Source organism: Myotis lucifugus, unplaced genomic scaffold (assembly GCF_000147115.1).
Source record: "Myotis lucifugus unplaced genomic scaffold, Myoluc2.0 scaffold_134, whole genome shotgun sequence".
NCBI lineage: Eukaryota > Metazoa > Chordata > Mammalia > Chiroptera > Vespertilionidae > Myotis > Myotis lucifugus.
The window spans coordinates 2870377-2887650 of record NW_005871182.1 but is presented as its reverse complement, the minus strand read 5'-3'; the positions used below and the strand labels follow the sequence as shown (position 1 = coordinate 2887650).

Genomic DNA, 17274 nt, shown 5'->3' with positions numbered 1-17274 from the left:
TCATAGACGCTCTTGGCATGGGCATGAGGCTCAGGGTTTGGGGCCACCTGCACCAGGTACAGCTCATGCTGCCTGGTGCTGAGTCCAAAGCTTTGAAATGGAGAGTGTTTCTGCCAGGCCTACCTATACCACACTTCCTGAAGTACCTAAGTGTCTCCCCAGAATTGCAAGAATAGGCCAACATTTTTAACAGACCCAGAAGGTCTGGCATGTTCTACTCCTCATCCTGCAGCAAATCTTTCCTTGATCTCTGTCCTTCAGCCACACTGTCCTTTCAGCTGCTGGAACATGACCGCCTCTTTCTACAAGCCCCCTGCATATGCTGTTTCCTTTGTCCAAAACATTCTCCCTCCCATCGCCTTCCCCAATTAAAAATTAACTCAAGAATTTTCCTAGAGGCAACTCATTATAGCACAGGCTCTTGTCGCGTCACACAACCATCCCTTTCTAGCACTTTTATCAGCTGTGCATTTGCCCTGATTTATGAGATATCTGGGTGGTTACCCATTTTCCCCACTGGATAGTAAGTTCCTTGAAAAAGGCACTTGGCGTACCCCGGCACTCAGTACAACTCTGAGCATATATAGTAAGTTGTCCAGCATTTGTGAAAGAAAGGATAGAAGGAATGAATGAAAGAAAAGTTCAGAGTCTGGCAGGGAGTGCAAAAGAGTTCAACTTTTAAGGAAAAGATTGTATGGTAGACAGAAACACCAAGGAAGGCCACGAAAGGAGACAGGTAGTGAGAGCCCGTGTAATTAGAACCGAAGCAAGTGTATCACATCTCCCTCAGTGCCTGATGCAGGTACTATATATTAAATACTTAAATGAATAAATGTATTATATAAGGGACATGAGCAATCAATCAAGATTTCCCTTTCTGCGCCTGCTATTTCTGCTGCAAGTTTGTGTTTGTATGTTTCCTAATTCTATGTGGTCTCTGACAGCTTCTTCTTATGCCTTTTCTCACTTTTTAAGTATTTTGCTTTCCACCGTTCTCTCTGTGGTGATTATTTTATTTAGTTTTGGTTATTTAACACATCAGGTAGCAATGTGTTTCCACCAGGATTCTTTGTTGCATGTAAAAACCCCACATTCCTCATGCCACTCACTTCCTTATTTTCTCCATGGTTGAAACTTACTTAGAACTTTTCTTTGAAGTTGTCTTAGAATAATATTTTGTTACATTCCATATGTATGTGTGTGTATTTATTTATATTTTATTTTGAAAGAGGGCTCATTTGGCATTACACCACTCTGTCAGAAAACAGGCCAGACAGAAGAAATAAAACTATATGATGAGAACTCTGTGGTACCTACCGAGACACTGCCCATTCCAGCCTCGGAACCCTTCAGTGCAGGGAACACACTGGTAAGATCCAGGAGAATTCACGCACTGCTCATCTGGACAAGTACTTGGACTCAAACACTCATCAATATCTGAAAAATCAAAAAGCTAGGTCACAGACATTTTATCAGGATACTACAGCAAACACTTTTGTGATAAAGGGGGGAAATGCCTGCCCTACCTGGTGGGGAAAACAACCGGCTAAGTGACACAGGTCTATAAACACACAGCGATCATGCACGGCCAGGTTCACCTTGACCGAAACATTTACACACATTCCCAGGAAGTCGTGGGACCCAATTCTCCAACTGGAGGGCCTGAACTCCCTAGTCTGGGAGCTCGCAACGTCTCTGGGCCAACTTTCTAGACATCAAACCTTTCAAGCAAGTGTGCAGTTTGCCAGAAAAAAAGACAGAGAATAGGGGTGAGCAGGCGAAAGCCATACAGGGTGGGGCAAAAGTAGGCTTACAGTTGTCCATGTGGAAAATGATACCATAGTGAATACAAGAATAAACTCTGTGTTTCAAATACTCCCCACTGTACACCTACTTTTGCCCCACCCTGTATATCCACCCAGCGACAAGTCGGCGCTACGGACACTTGACGCTCTGGGGAAATCCTCTTTGGCCTCATGGGCCCCAAAACTTCCTGGGTTTAAATAATTTAAAACCTTTCATATGCTAGGAATTCCTTAGAAGTAGAAAAAAAACACTAGAAGAGAATGAACTCATCACATACTTTCAAGATTTCCCAGCAAACATGGTGATAAGATCATCTGGTAGTATTTTCTGGTAAAAATACACCTTTCTTTTCACATTCACAGCTAACTGAAGTAAGTAAACATTGTTCTCTTCCATGTGAGGACAAAACACCTTAAATACGGTTGGGACTGTGGCAGAGACAATGACTCCAATAGCTTGAGGCATTTTTAAGAATAGTTAAACAAAATGGGGGAAGGACGTAGGAGATATTTAAAGTAAGTGTTTTTCTGGAGTTGGATTTTTTTGAATTTCAGTGAGTGGATTTAATGTCTAAGTGTCTCAATATAAAATGTATAGAAGATCTCTAATCATACTTCAACTATAGACAGATATCTCAGGACATAAGCTGAAAAGTGAAAGAAATACATGATGGATACACAGAACAGGCATGGGTTTGACATCTTCATTCTGGTAAATTCTTTAAAATGATCTCCCATGACAGACCCCTGGATGTGTGTAAAAAAAATGCTTGAAGTAAAAGAGTTGAAGACGATAGTAACAGAATCAACACCAGGCCAGCATTGTAATTATTTTTCCTATCGGTGAAAAATTCTTGCCAATAGACAATGACACACAGTGGTTTTGTGTGTGTGGGCTTTTTTTAGGTCAGATGTTCTGGGACTTCTTGTTCTACAAAAAGATGATGCTCGCCAGTTTCACTTTCCAAACAGCATGACATTATTCTCTGGATGGGATGTTTTTTTAAACAGAACTGCAACTGCTAAGTCAGAGAAGGTCACCGAGGGAGGCTGGTCCGATAAATAAGGTGCAACAACTGAGCAACACCAGGTAACATCCCTGAACTCCCTGCTGCCCTCACCTGCTCTCTTGTTCCCTCATTTATGCATCAGGGACTACCTGACTGGTAATATCTTAACGGAATAAAGTAAGGACGCATGAGATAATGTCTGTGAACTACAATAGGCTCCTTGGAGACTGGCGCTGTTTGAAAGCAGCCTTGTCAGGGACAGCTGAGAAAACCTTCCGTGAGCCAGGAGCCCGGGGACCTTTGGGTCGGGGCCATGACAAAATTAGCAAACAGCCATGTTCTTTGGCTCCTTCTTCTCCTCAGCCTTTTCATGGGGGGAGAAGCATATGTTTTTTAACACAGGGAACTCTGGTAATATTTCTGTTAAATAATCTGCACACATTGAATATTACTGAAAAGTCTCCTGTTTCCCATGGACTCCCAACATTTCTTTTCTCCTCCTTCCCACTCTCCATCCTTATGATACAGTTATTGTTTCAATGTCTGATCTTCTCATTCTGAGACTATACGTAGAACATAAAGATCCATATTTGACCTCCTTGGGGAGTACTGCTTTGCATATAAATGCTTATCAAATACCTACACACACACCCTTTTTTTTTTAAGTACTCCCACAACTAGAGATGCACTGAGAAGATCTACATACAAAGAAAAGGCATCAGAGAAGAGCAAAGTTTAAGAAACAAATGCTTCCTCAGAACTAATAAGGTGACCGGCACCATATAAGCTACTGCAACACACATTTCTATTCTCAGCAACCCTGAAGAGTCAACTTCTCAGCGGCCATGTTAGAGGAAGAAGTAACTTTCAAAGGGGCCAAGTCACTGGCTCCCAAGCAGACAGTCACTACCTGTGGGGTCGTGAGCTGATGCCACAGTTCCTCTCTCTCTTGTGTCCACCCCGCCTCTCTGAGCGGAGAGAGTTCCCGGGAAGAGGAGAGTGGGGACACGTCACACCTGCACTTCACCATGTCCCTCGGCCTTTGGGGAACAGTTCACGGCTCTGTTCTCATTAGAGTTGACCAGAGATCCAGTAACATACACTGTTCCCACTTCCCTCTCGATTAGAACCGAAGGGGCCAAGGCAAGAGGCCAGCAGGAGGCAGGCACAGGCTGCCAAAAACTGTCTAATTAGCTCTCCCTCCAGGCCTGGGCCGATAGGACTGTGAAGAAAACCAACCTGCAGACGCCAAGGGACAGCTGAGAGCAGCCCACCCCAACCAGTCTACCTCCTTCCCTCCCTCTGGATGCCCAGCCATATTAGAAAAGAGGCTGATCCTCGGGCAGCCGGGCAGGGAACCCCAGGGCCTCAGCACCACCCCCACATCTGGGCTCCTTAAACACTAGCTCAGAGACCCCTGCACCTTCACCCTCATGTTTCCATGGCAGGATCTAAGCCGAAGTTCAATGCAATTTTCTTTTCTTTTTTTTAATGTCTTTGTCTGGTTTTGGGATCTGGGTAATGCTGTTTTCTTTACGAAAATAATTAAAGGGAAAAGTACCATCAGGGTTTCAAAAAGAACCTGTGTGCAATTTGGACCCAAACATGAGAATGTGAAATTGGTCATCACTTTGACCACGCTATAAAAACTTTCCAGCCCTATCTGGTTTGGCTCAGTGGATAGAGTGTTGGCCTGTGGACTGAAGGGTCCCAGGTTTGATTCCGGTCAAGGGCGCATGCCTGGGTTGCGGGCTCAATCTCCAGTGGGGGCATGCAGGAGGCAGCCGATCAATGATTCTCTCTCATCATTGATGTTTCTATCTCTCTCTCCCTCTCTCTTCCTATCTGAAATAAATAAAAATATTAAAATGAATAAAATAAATCATGTCCCTCTTAAAAAAAATAAAAATGTTTCAAAACATTTTTGTAAGGAGCGCCAATTTATGGCTGCGGTCATTAACAAAGGCATTTTTATCTGGCATTGTTGGAATGTGACCTACAGTGGATTAGACAGAGCTTCTGTGGGGAGTCTGCAAGCAAGTCCCAAAATCTACATGAAAGAAACAAGTTGAGACAAAGGAACGTATCCAGGTGAAAAGGTCAAGAACACACAAAAAATCAAAGGTGGTTACACCTGAACCGTGTCCTCACATGAAGGACCCAGACACTGTAATTAAGTCTGGGTTTGTATGAACTCTGCAATAATTATTCTAATGTGACCTCACTTGAAATACCAGTGAAGGAAGATACTGAAGTGCGTAAGAAAGAGCATAAAGATAGAAAATAATCCAGACAGAGCCACGGAAGTGAGACAAAGAGGCTGCGAATCCAGAAGGCGGGCGGCGCTGAGACGAGCTGGTGGCATGCACAGACTGGCAGAGGGAAATGCCAGGCGGGGGGCCTGTCAGCCACAGGCCCTACACCCAGCCCTGCACTGCACAGTCAGGCTTACTCAGCCTCAGAAGTGGTGCGGCCGCCGCCTCGCAGCACACTCACCCTCGCAGTGTCCTCCGGGGGTCATGCGGTACCCGCTGTCACAGTACTTGCACCGGAAGGCCCCCACGGTATTAATGCAGTGGCCTTCCCCACACACATCCGGCCGCAGGCACTCATCAACATCTATGGAAAGCAGAAACAGTGCGAGGGTTATTTCCCAAACTATAATTTCAAACCTCTCCCTGTGTAGTTTAAGAATGAAATAACTGATTCCTGCTATCACCTGAGTGGTTTTGATTTGTGTGGGATCCAAAAGAAACATTTAACCCCTCTGGTCTTCGTGCACACTTGACACTCTTTGTTTAAAGGGGTCAGAGAAATAATCCTATATAATAAAAGCCTAATATGCTAAGTGTCCGACCGTTCGTTCGACCAGTCGCTATGATGCGCACTGACCAACAGGGGCAGACGCTCCAACCGATAGGTTAGCTTGCTGCTGGGATCCGACTGATCGGGACTGGGAGAGATGGGCCGGACACGCCCTGGAGCCCTCCTACAGTTCCTCCCCAGCCGGCCAACCTCCCGCTGTCCCTCCCCGGCTGGCCGCCCTGATCACTCGCCCAGATTAGAACTGGGCAAGACAGGGGCAGACACGCCCTGGAGCCCTTCCATGGTCCCGATCATGCACTGGTGGGGTCCCTTGGCCTGGCCTTCGCCCTCTCGCAATCTGGGACCCCTTGTGGGATTGTCCGAGAGCCGATTTTGGCCTGATCCCCGCAGGCCAGACGGAGGGACTCCACTGGTGCATGAATCCATGCACCGGGCCTCTAGTATTTTAATAACTATGTATGCTGCTGGCTAGGTATTAGACTTATAGGGGAGATCATTTCAAAAGTTACATAAATGTCTCTTAACGACTAGGCTATACACCTAAAACTAACAATGAATGTCAACTGTTACTGAAAAAAAATTGTAAATGCAAAATAAAAAGGATTGGAGGAAAAGAATTCAATTTTAATATCTTTCCGCATCTAGCAGATTGCCATGTCATGGCAGGTGCTGTCTGACTAAGCAGTGAATGGATGAGATCTTAGGGGAGGCACAAAGGCAGACCGGGGAATTGAGGCACAGGAAGCACTGCCATTACCTATGCAGCTAGTACCCTCCTCACTGGCCATAAATCCTGCTGGGCAAATACACAAGAAACTTCCCTCAGTGTTCTCACAGCGTCCCTGGGAGCAGAGGTGTGGGGCCTGCGTGCACTCATCAATATCTGTCAAGAGAATGATGGATCAAAGGATCAGTGAACTGGAGCATGACATTCTCTGTCTCCTTGTTCGTGAAACACCAGCCGACTCCCCTTGTCCCACAAGCCTTCATCGCTGAGGACAAGGAGACATGACTGTTCTCCTTAAACACTTGAAAGGCTGTTCCTGGGAAGAGGGAATACGCACTGTGCGTATTGCTTCAAAAGCTAAAACTACAACCATGACTCTGGTGTTTCAAAGAGACAGGTTTCAGGTCAACATAGAAGGACCTGCCGGGTAACTGGACTCATCGAAGCTCTGGAATTCGCTGAGCTACTCCCAGACCGGGATGGCAGGGACAGGCCCAGTGGCGTGAAAGGGACTCTCCCACTCTACACACAGGTAGAGCATGATTGCCCTTTCAACTTCATACTTTATGGCTCTAGTCACACACACAGTGTATGCATAGTATGAACAGGCGGGTGTCTCCTTATCCCCTCATACGTATACAAAACCAAATAACAAAAGTCACAAATCTTGTCTAATAGCATTTAGCATATTAAAGTATATTAATTAGCTATATGCCTCTGTTGCTTTTATTCACTTTATGACCCTTAGTTTCTAAAAACTAACTATAGGGTTAACACATCAAAATAACCCACCACCATCCCAGCTCTTTCTGAGGCACATTTCTCCAGAGAGGCATACTCAATAACTTTGTGTCAGCATTTGGTGATTTTCAATTTAGAAATCCCTACTAGAAATCAGATTTTATGCAATTAGAGAATATAATTCTTTATTGCAGTGTATGTTAACATTAATTTGATTTTGCTAAATAGATGCTTGTAGCTCACTGTTTCTAGAACTCTTATTTTATATATTTTACCTGAAAAAATTTTGGAAATCACTTCACCTTTATGTAGTTGTGTTACACTTGGCAAAGTAGGCAGAGTTGAACCAAGAGGTAACAGCTCCCCAAGAAAATCTCTTTTTGAGCATCCTTAGCTCAGGGATAAGAACTTTATAATATTAAACACAGTAACATTTTCCTACGATAATTACAGAAAAAGTGCTCTTACTGTGCAAATATTGGCTAACTGAATAATGTCGCCTATGAAATGTCTCTTACCAGTGCATTTCCTCTGCTGCTCACTGAACTTATAGCCTTCGTAGCAGATGCAGGTGTACCTCACCGGCAGGTTAACGCAGTGTCCTGCTCCACAGATGTCAGGGTTCACGGAACACTCATTGATTTCTTTAAACATAAGTAAAATGTTGGGGGGGAGAAACAGATATAAAGATTTCATGGCTACAGGTACACCATCACTTTGTGTTTCCTGATGAGCTTATTGCCAGATATGAGCTTAAAAGACAAAAGGTGACCACTTCTAAAATCAAGTATAAATTCATTTGACTACTTTATTAATTGTTCCATTAGGCCCACCCAAGGTCATCAATAATTCCTAATGTTGAAACAATTTCTAGATGAACTGGAGTGGGGGGACACTCAGAAAGAGCCATGTTGGAAGTTGTGAAATAATAAATGCTTCCTAACTTCTAAGATAGCCTGTCAATGAATTTCCATCCACCCAAATTCACTTCTGAATCATCATGTGATTCGCCCCGGTAAGAAATACATGGTAGCGTTGCATTTGTTAAGAGGCCAAATTCAAGTTCCAACTTTGTTCAACCTCCTCCAAAATTTCTCATTAATTTTCAAGAAAGATGTACCACTTCTAATCAAAGCAAAACTTGTGGGTGTAACTTTACTCTTAATTTGCCAATTCCAACATGAGCATATTTTATTGAAATAGATTAAGCAGAATCTTCTTCCAAATCTTCTCTGCTAAATTCCTCCCTCACTCTTCCACTGATTCTTGCTTGAGACTTGCTTCTTCCATAAAGCCCGAGCAGATTAACTCTGAGTTCTCACTCCACTCATACAGATGCTGTGATAGACACGGGGTCATAGGACTCCATGGTGGGTGAAGATCAGAAAAAGGAGCTTAATTACTAAAAGGACCTATGGACTCAAAGGTGGCCTTCTGAGATGATGTACCTCCCTAAAATAGTCTGCTTTCAATGACCTTTGTAAGGAGGCAGAATGGTACAGTGGGAGTGGGCCAGTGGTCAGAAGTCCAGTCTTGGAGACAGTCTGGGTACAAAGCTTGCTGTCCTTTCTTAGCTGTCACAGGAGGGAGACCTATTCAAAAATTCTACGCCTCCCTTTTCTACGTGTGTAACATGGGAATAATCAAGGTGCCAACTTCAGGCCCTCAGGTTCCAAGGAGATAACGACAATAATGCATGGAGACCAATGCCTGGCACATTGTATAGGATCAATAAGAGATAGCCGTTATCATCATTACCACTGCTGTTCCTGTGGAAGTCACATAAGAATATACAACAAAGAAACAGCACATTTAAAACAATAGCTGTTTGTTCACTGCCATCACACAGTAAGCGATGCTTGAAACACATGCCCTCGTGGAAGAGCCCAAGGGGCCCAGAGTAAGATGGGGGCCTCGAGCATGACCGCCCAGCCCTGTTAGAGGGTCTGTAATTTGAACGAGAAGAAAAATAGGTGACAGGTGTGCTCTGTCACCAATAACCCACCATGCACTCTGCAGAAAAGGATGTGAAAACCAGTGCCTTAACCGTTTATACGCCATGAGTGTCTATAGCCGCAAGCGGCAGACCTTTTTTAATTAAATTCAAAATATCGTGGCAGTTAACTGGTTAACAAAGGTACACCATGGAAATGACCTACACGAGGCTGAAGTTGCTCTCCAAAACCCCACTACAGTCTTCCTATTTCATCAAGTGCTATTCGCTGTGCTGTAACTTTAAGACACCAGACGCAAATGACTTGAAAAGTTGGTAGACTTTAAAAGAAAGCATATGAATACAGAGCTGCGGTGTTTTACACAAAATCACTTGGAGGTACGGGACAACCACCCACTTGCAAATTACTGATATCTTCAGGGAGCCTGGTTGTGCTAACTCACTTTCAGAAGAATAGTTTTTACACTCAGTATAATATAAAATCATATAAAACAGAAAACAATTTGAAAGGCTAAAAACATGGATGATTAACATGATTGCTTAAACTTGAGTGATGGGCAATTATACCAAAAAATGAATTAAGATACATATACAGCATAGATTATCATATAGTCAGTAAAGGATAGAAAATGTTTACTTGTTACAAAATATAGTTGGGAGCAAATTTTAATATAGGTATCATCTAAATTACAAAATACACAGAAAAGGAGATTTTAAGGAAATAAATCCAGTGTCATGATTTTGGGGATTGGTGATTTTTTCTTTATGTTTTTCTGTATTTTTCAAAACTTCTACAATGAGATTATATAATTTTACATTCAGAAAGGTCTTCCATTAAAAAGTTATCATTTCTATGTTCATTTCTATGTGTGATAAAAATCTGAAGGTGAAAGGTAGTGCTCTCCAGGTTACACTCCTAGACCCTCAGGTAAGAATTCTCTGCTCTGTTGATAGGAATTCTTTAGTAGAATATTGTCAAAAGCATGCTTCTGACCATCTAATCCATGTTGAAGTTAGATGCCTTCTTTGAAAATTATTGCTATTTACACTTCTCGGTTTTCTTTGTAATTACTGATCTTTATACTCTTCGCTCCCATTTTCTTAAGACAGAAAAGACATATTTATCACATTGGCAAAAAGAAAAAGAAGTTAATAACGAGGGACAAAAATTCAAAACAAATCAAAGACTATAAGTATCTAGATTTTCATCAAAGACTATAAATATCTAGATTTTCATGTCACACACACACACACACACACACACACACACACACTAATTTGTTGATTACCAAATATTTGTCACTTTTCAAGCATATCAGAATAGAATTTTTACATGTGTGAATACAAGTCTTTAAAAATAGGTGATGCTTAATTCACACCAGATACATTCCTATACCAGTTTGCCAACATACTAAGTTTCTTCTTACGTCAGCTCTAAGATATAAGAAATTCTTAAGAATTATAACTCCTTAATCTCAGGAAATGAAATGAATGATAACAGCCTTTCCTTCCAATCTAGTATTTTGAATAGAAGCCGTGCGGTTGAAGTTATATTCATGAGGTATGTTTAGCTGATCACCCCGTAGATTAGTAAGTATATCAAGCTGCAGCTTGAAAATGCTGGTCCCCTGGGGAGGGCACTAACTTTGGTAAGAAACTGTTCCTCTGACACCACTAGAGGGAACTAAGAGACACATCACAGGAGCGAAGGCACATTTACGAAAACACACGTGATTTCTACACTGTTTGTCCCACTTTTCACCCAAGTCATTAGTTCATGTAACTTTCACCAGTTTGGCCTCAGAGACCCCCTTCATCCCTGCGCTAGGCAGAACTCCACCCTTCTCATAGAAAGAAGAGTCGTAACACCTCCCAAACACTTCAGTCTGCTTTCTCGTCACTAGTCATCAAAAGTTAATCAGCACCATTTTTTAAAAGTAATTACTAGTACTCCTATCTAAAAACTTTACAAAACATGTCTTCTCCCACACTTTCCCTCCTTTTCTATTAAATTCTCATTCTCTGGCACATATGCTACACAGCAAGGCCAGTCCTGAGGGTACCATTGTGAAGGATAAGGAAAGTTTTCTGCTTTTTCCATGTTTTTTAGGGAAAAGACATTGTGCTTCTTATTTTTTGAAGAGGTCACTCACACATAGGTATGTGAGCCTCTTCCCAGAGAATGGATCAGTTTATGTCAAAACATACAGTTCTGCCCAACTGGTGTGGCTCAGTGGTTGAACATCGACCTATAACCAGGAGGTCACGGTTCATTCCTGGTCACGGCACACGCTGGTTGCAGCTCTAGCCCCAGGAGGATGTAGCCAATCAATGATTCTCTCTCATCACTGATGTTTCTATCTCTCTCCCTCTCCCTTCCTCTCTAAAATCAATAACAATATATTGAAGTTTAAAACACACACACACAAAAACGCACACATACATTTTGTGGATTAGACTGTGTCGCCATAACCCTGGAAATATAGCCAAGCCTCACACAGGAAGCACTGATCTCTGTGGAACTCTCGAAAGTGGGGATGTCTTGTCTCCTTCAGCCTGTTCCACTTCCCAGAGAGACCATCAGACTGCTCCCCCTGGACCCTTCTGTGTGTCCTTCGTAATGCCCATCCCATCCCCTGGTGTTCTCAGCACCCCCTACCCTTTCCTACTACACCTGCCCCTGAAACAACTCCACCTTCACTGGATCAACGACCTTATTCTGTTCATGTTTTCACTAGAGTCCGCTTGGAATTTGGGAAAAGAGCCACAACAAAACGCCAGTGGAAAACCAAACACTCATCTATCCCAGCAACAAGGCCAATGGTGGACTTAAGAGTTTGGTGTCTCTGTTATATTTTCTAGAGTCAAATGAGAAAGATAGCTTTTGGAAAAATATGAAATTGAGTTTGCTGATTTTAGACTTTTCTCCCCTCATCATGTGATTACTCAAAGTAAATAAATAAATAGGGCCTGGAAATATCAAACCACTATGATTTTACATGAAAAAAAGAGTTCCTTTTCCATCAGTACACACGGTTTACGGAGGCTGTAATGACGCCGGTGATACGCGTCAGGGATAAATGGTCTCTTTAAAGGGGCCAGTTATGAGATCTGGAAAAGGTCTGAGCAAACAGTTTTTAGAATGTTGGGGCTGTGATAATTACAAAGGTTTCCGCAAAGGCAGTCACGATGTCAAAGAACAGTTTCTGGCTGGCCGGCCAGGGCTACAGAGAAAGTTTGGGGTGAGCAGGAGGAAGCATCAAATGTTAACTCTCAGAAAGGTTTACAAAATGCCCTGGCCTCCTAACTGCCACACAACGAGCATAAATTGTCCCACAACAATTGAAACAGATGTTTCCACTTTGCAAATATTTGCCAGAGAAATGAAGGTTTCATTTTCCAACCTATCCTTGAGCTGTTAAGACACTACACTAAATCAAGAATTTATATGCTGAAATGTATAATTTATTTGGACACAGCGTGCCAATAATGTTGCAAGCCACCAACTCAGCTGTTAGGAGTGGAAAATATCACACTTATTTCCTGTAAATATGTGGCTCACTTTATAATTATTGCATGTCAAGGGGTGTCTGACAAAATCTGAAAAGTCTACTTCCAACCTCACCATCATAAAGATATCATCACTAGGCAATGTGGAACTGATTTTACTTAGTTTAGATTCATTATTATTCTACCCCTTTCTTCAACTTATGAGAGCAACTAATAGTGACAAATAACACCAACCTCTTCTGTGTTTTAGGGAGAAAAATCATTGCATAATATTTCCTAAGAGAACAGATCACATCACTCCCTCAATTTATATGTTTGGCTCTCATATCAAACCAATGCAAACATCTATATTTTGATTTAAATTAAATTTGATACAAAACCGTCTTCTGGTTCTACTGTAGATTACTGATTATAGTGTCGCTTCAAAGTCGAAAACCATTTAATTTAAAGACTATGTGTAATGCCCTCATGGATTGTTTCAGATTCTTTTACTATAGGAAGGGGGAGTACCTACAAATGTCGCATAAAAATGAAATTCGATGTTAACTTATTTCCTGGAAGGAAATATTTGTGCTTCAAACATGTGATAGCAGATGTTAACCCTGTGCTCCTGCCAAACTCAAATTAATCTCTGTTAACATCTTCATACAGCACATTGTTTTCGATCGGCTCTGTAGTTCCGTTGAAGCTAAGCGACTTCAATGTGTTATTCCTCACGCAGCTGCACTGAAATGACAACACTGCATTTATCCAGCCAAACTGACCCTCTACAAAGCTAGTTGCAAGAGGTCCCTCCACTGACCTCTGTTGAAAAGACACAAATTGAAGTCTATTTTGACATTGGAAAATAGAAATACATTATATAGAAAAAACTCATGAATTACATTGTCACACTGCAATTTTCTTTTCAACGCTGAGGTTAACAACGAGAAGATGCTTGCTGACCAAGACAGTGTATGACAAGTTTGTATGCATTACAGGGCATAGCAGGGAGAGTAACTTTGAGATGGGTTTAATGAAATGGGTAGACACATAAATGACCTCAGAATGGACAGCCACTATTTTACCCATGGTCATTTAAAAACATCACTATCGTTTCATTGTATCACTCTAGAAATACGTACAAAAGCTAACATCTTTATATCAATTTACTTAGTATTAAGAGCAAAATCAAAGAGCAACTGCCATGAGTAACTGTGGAGAAGGCCAGGGCTCTGGCGAGGGTGGGCCTTGAGGACCCCGATCGAGATGAATATGAACTGCTAAGTCCATGACATGACTGCACTCATCACCTGTCGACAGGTGCTTCTAGAAAATACTGTCTAGCCTGCTTGCTTGATTCAAATAACTATGGGAAATTACATCCACATTTTTGAGAAAATGGCTAAAAGTTTTTGGTTATTTTAAATACATAAAAATTGCATATATTTTATATAACTGGATAATTATAACTGCACATATGTACACAACTGTATACTTGTTTTTAACATGAAGTTGTACACTTAAGGTGTACAATTTGATGTTTTAATATACATATACATTGTGAAATAATCACCACTATTCTGCTAATTAACATATCTATCAAGCACATTTCTATCTGAAAAATGAGCATCTAATGTTTCTGAGGAAAGAAATACTTTAAAGGAGGCTGCAAACGCCTCTATTACACATTGTTACACACTGCCAATCTCATCCTTAACTAACACTGACATAATGCATCTGGGTGGCTCTACTGCTCTCCAAACCTCTCGGATCCTACCACAAAAATAATCACTGCTAATATCTGGTGCATTTTCCCAACAATTATGTCTTTTTAATGTGACTGGTATAATACTCTATATCTTTCATTTTTTATATACTTCATCTTATATTTAACAATTTATTGAGTGGCCATTTTCTGATAAATCTTAATAAATGTCTTTAAAAAAATACTGTATTTGATGGTAGCATAATGTTCCAATGTATAGATATAACATCTATTTCCCTAAAGTTAAATGTTTATTTCTATTTTTTCTCTATTATACATGGTGCTTTAGTAAGTATCCATTTATATAGACCACTAGAGGCCTGGACCCCTCAGGGGATGTCTGACTGCCGGAGGGATTAGGCCTAAGCCAACAGACAGACATCCCTCTTGCAGTCTGGGACTCTTGCAATCCGGGACCCCTCGCTCATTACCGCCCGCCTGCAGCGGAGGTGGGAGAGGCTCCCGCCACCACTGCTATGCTTGCCAGCCGTGAGCCCAGCTTCTGGCTGAGCAGCACTCCCCCTGTGGGAGTGCACTGACCACCAGGGGGCAGCTCCTGCATTGAGCGTCTGCCCCCTGGTGGTCAGTGCACATCATATTTACCAGTTGTTCCGCCATTCAGTTGATTTGCATATTAGCCTTTTATTATATAGGATTATCAGTGTGGGAGGGGACATGATTTCCTTACACTAGATATCTTACTATTGGATTACTGAGTCAAAAGTTCTGAACATTTTTAAAGATCTTGTTTGTGCTTTTCAGAAAAGCTGAACCAGTTTACATTCCTTCCAGCAATGTGAGAGTCTCAATTTCACTCTAGAAGAATTAAGTCTTAATGTGATAAGAATAAAGAATTATTTTAATTTGCATTTCTTTGATTACTAGCAAAATTGACATTTCCTAGCATATGTTTCTTGGTATTGTTTTTCTCTATGAATTATTCTATGATTTCCTCATTTTTTTCTTTTTTTGGTAAGTAAAGTTAGTTTATTTTACTTACAGCTCTTCCAGTATAAGTTGAATATAAATGCTGATACTGAGAAACATTAGGAAGAGTTACTGAAAGATGTCAGAGCATCATGCCTTCTAATCCATCCTTCATGAACTTCTTATGTAGTGCCATGAATTTGGCCACAAAACCTTCCAAGTGATAAATGGCTTTACTACCCAGCTGTAGACAATGTTCATAGTAAGCTGCCATCTGGGCCACTTCTCCCTCTAGCTGTCCATCACAGTTATGCAAAAGTTCCGAGAGAGGCCCTTCATTATTATTTCAGGAGGAATACAAGGAGCTAAAAGCTCAGAGAGTCTTCCATGAACTTCAAGGAGCCTTTTTAGAGTCTGCTGGCTGACAATAGCACTAGCAGTCTCCCTCAGCTACATCTCCCCATCTGTTTCTAGGACTTCGTGATCTGGAGCAAAAGGACATTATTGGACTCTACAGTCTGACACATACATAGGGCTTTTCTGAGCCTTCCGCAGGACTTTTCTGCAAGTCTGTGAGCCAGCAGTGCAGGAAGATTCAGACCTTCCTCCTTGCACATGGTAGATAACACATGGCAAAGGCTGGGAGCAGGCACGCGAACAGCCAGTTACCTACTATGAGCAGGTGGTATGACTTTAGATGTAGAATTGCAACACGAGATCAATCTGCAGGTGGACATATACTCTCCCGTGGTTCGACGCAAGGCATGTTTGTCAACCCCTGCCAATCAAACCACTTTAAAGTCTCCTAGAGAGTTTGTTTCAAGTTGCTGTGATTGCGCCACTGTTTTCAACATCCGAATTGCTACCCTGTCACTCTTTCCAGCATCTCTGGGATTAACTACAAGGTGGTAGTTGCTTGTAATAGTGCTAACTTCAATTTTCTTTTTAGATGGAGTTGTGATGGTCTCATGTGCTATTCTCAACACCATAAAGTTCACATAGAACACACATAATTCTCGTCTTTATATTAGCACCTCATGGTCCACACACAGACAGATGAGGGAAGTCACCACGTTGCACCAGGTTGTGCAGCTGGGCCCTCTGCTCCTTGGGATAGTCCAGCCGTCCCGGTGAGCAGGGCGCGTTTGTCAGCTGGAGTTTGAGGCCACGTGCTTCAGGTCCCGCGTGCCCTGCACTGCCTCCGTTTTCTATTGTGTGTTTTTTATTGTTCTCCGACATTAAGGATATTAGCTTTTAAGCTGCTGATTTGTTTCATATTATGATACATTCTTATAATTTGTCACTAATGATTAAAATTAAGTTTATTATAAAGACTTCTAAAAATATGTAAAAATCTATTGAAGGACATAAGAATTATCCATGATCCTTCTAACTGGTGACAGTTGAACACTTTCATGTGCTTTTTGCCTCTTTTTCTATTTGTAATCATTTAAAAAATAATATTGGGCCCGGTCAGCATGGCTCAGTGGTTGGGCATCGACCAGGTCGTCGCAGTTCAATTCCTGGTCAGGGCACATGGCCGCGTTGCAGGCTCAATCCCCAGTGGGGGGCGAGCAGGAGGCAGCCGATCAATGATTCTCTCTCATCATTGATGTTTCTATCTCTCTCTCCCTCTCCCTTCCTCTCTGAAATCAATCTATACTAATAAAAGGGTAATATGCTAATTAGACCAGATGACCGGACATCTTCCGGACGTCCTTCCAGACAAAGCCACAGTGGCAGGGGCAAGGCAGAGGTGGTTGGGGCGATCAGGCAGGCAGGCAGGTAGGCAGTTAGGAGCCAGCGGTCCCAGATTGTGAGAGGGATGTCCGACTGCCGGTTTAACTGCCGGTTTAACAACGTGGTGACTAAACCGGCAGTCGGACATCCCCCGAGGGGTCCTGGATTGGAGAGGGTGCAGGCCAGGCTGAGGGACACCCCCCCATGCACAAATTTCGTGCACCAGGCCTATAGTAAAAAATATATTAAGATAAATAAATAAATAAAATTGAAATCATTATATTGTG

The 17274-nt window shown here is 42.1% G+C and overlaps 1 protein-coding gene and 1 pseudogene across 4 annotated transcripts in view; both read right to left on the bottom strand.

Annotated features, from left to right (window-relative positions):
• The window catches only part of LOC102419310 (latent-transforming growth factor beta-binding protein 1), a 200530-nt gene that overhangs the window by 88066 nt on the left and 95190 nt on the right, over positions 1 to 17274 (bottom strand). For all 4 annotated transcript variants that reach the window (XM_014460572.2, XM_014460573.2, XM_014460574.2 and 1 more), the window contains exons 12-15: positions 7628 to 7753; positions 6399 to 6524; positions 5312 to 5434; positions 1318 to 1437 (exon numbers count right to left, since the gene is read on the bottom strand). In XM_014460572.2, the coding sequence (XP_014316058.1) occupies positions 1318 to 1437; positions 5312 to 5434; positions 6399 to 6524; positions 7628 to 7753 (495 nt within the window). The remainder of the gene's footprint in view (positions 1 to 1317; positions 1438 to 5311; positions 5435 to 6398; positions 6525 to 7627; positions 7754 to 17274) is intronic.
• On the bottom strand, positions 15390 to 16486 carry LOC102422002 (annotated as a pseudogene).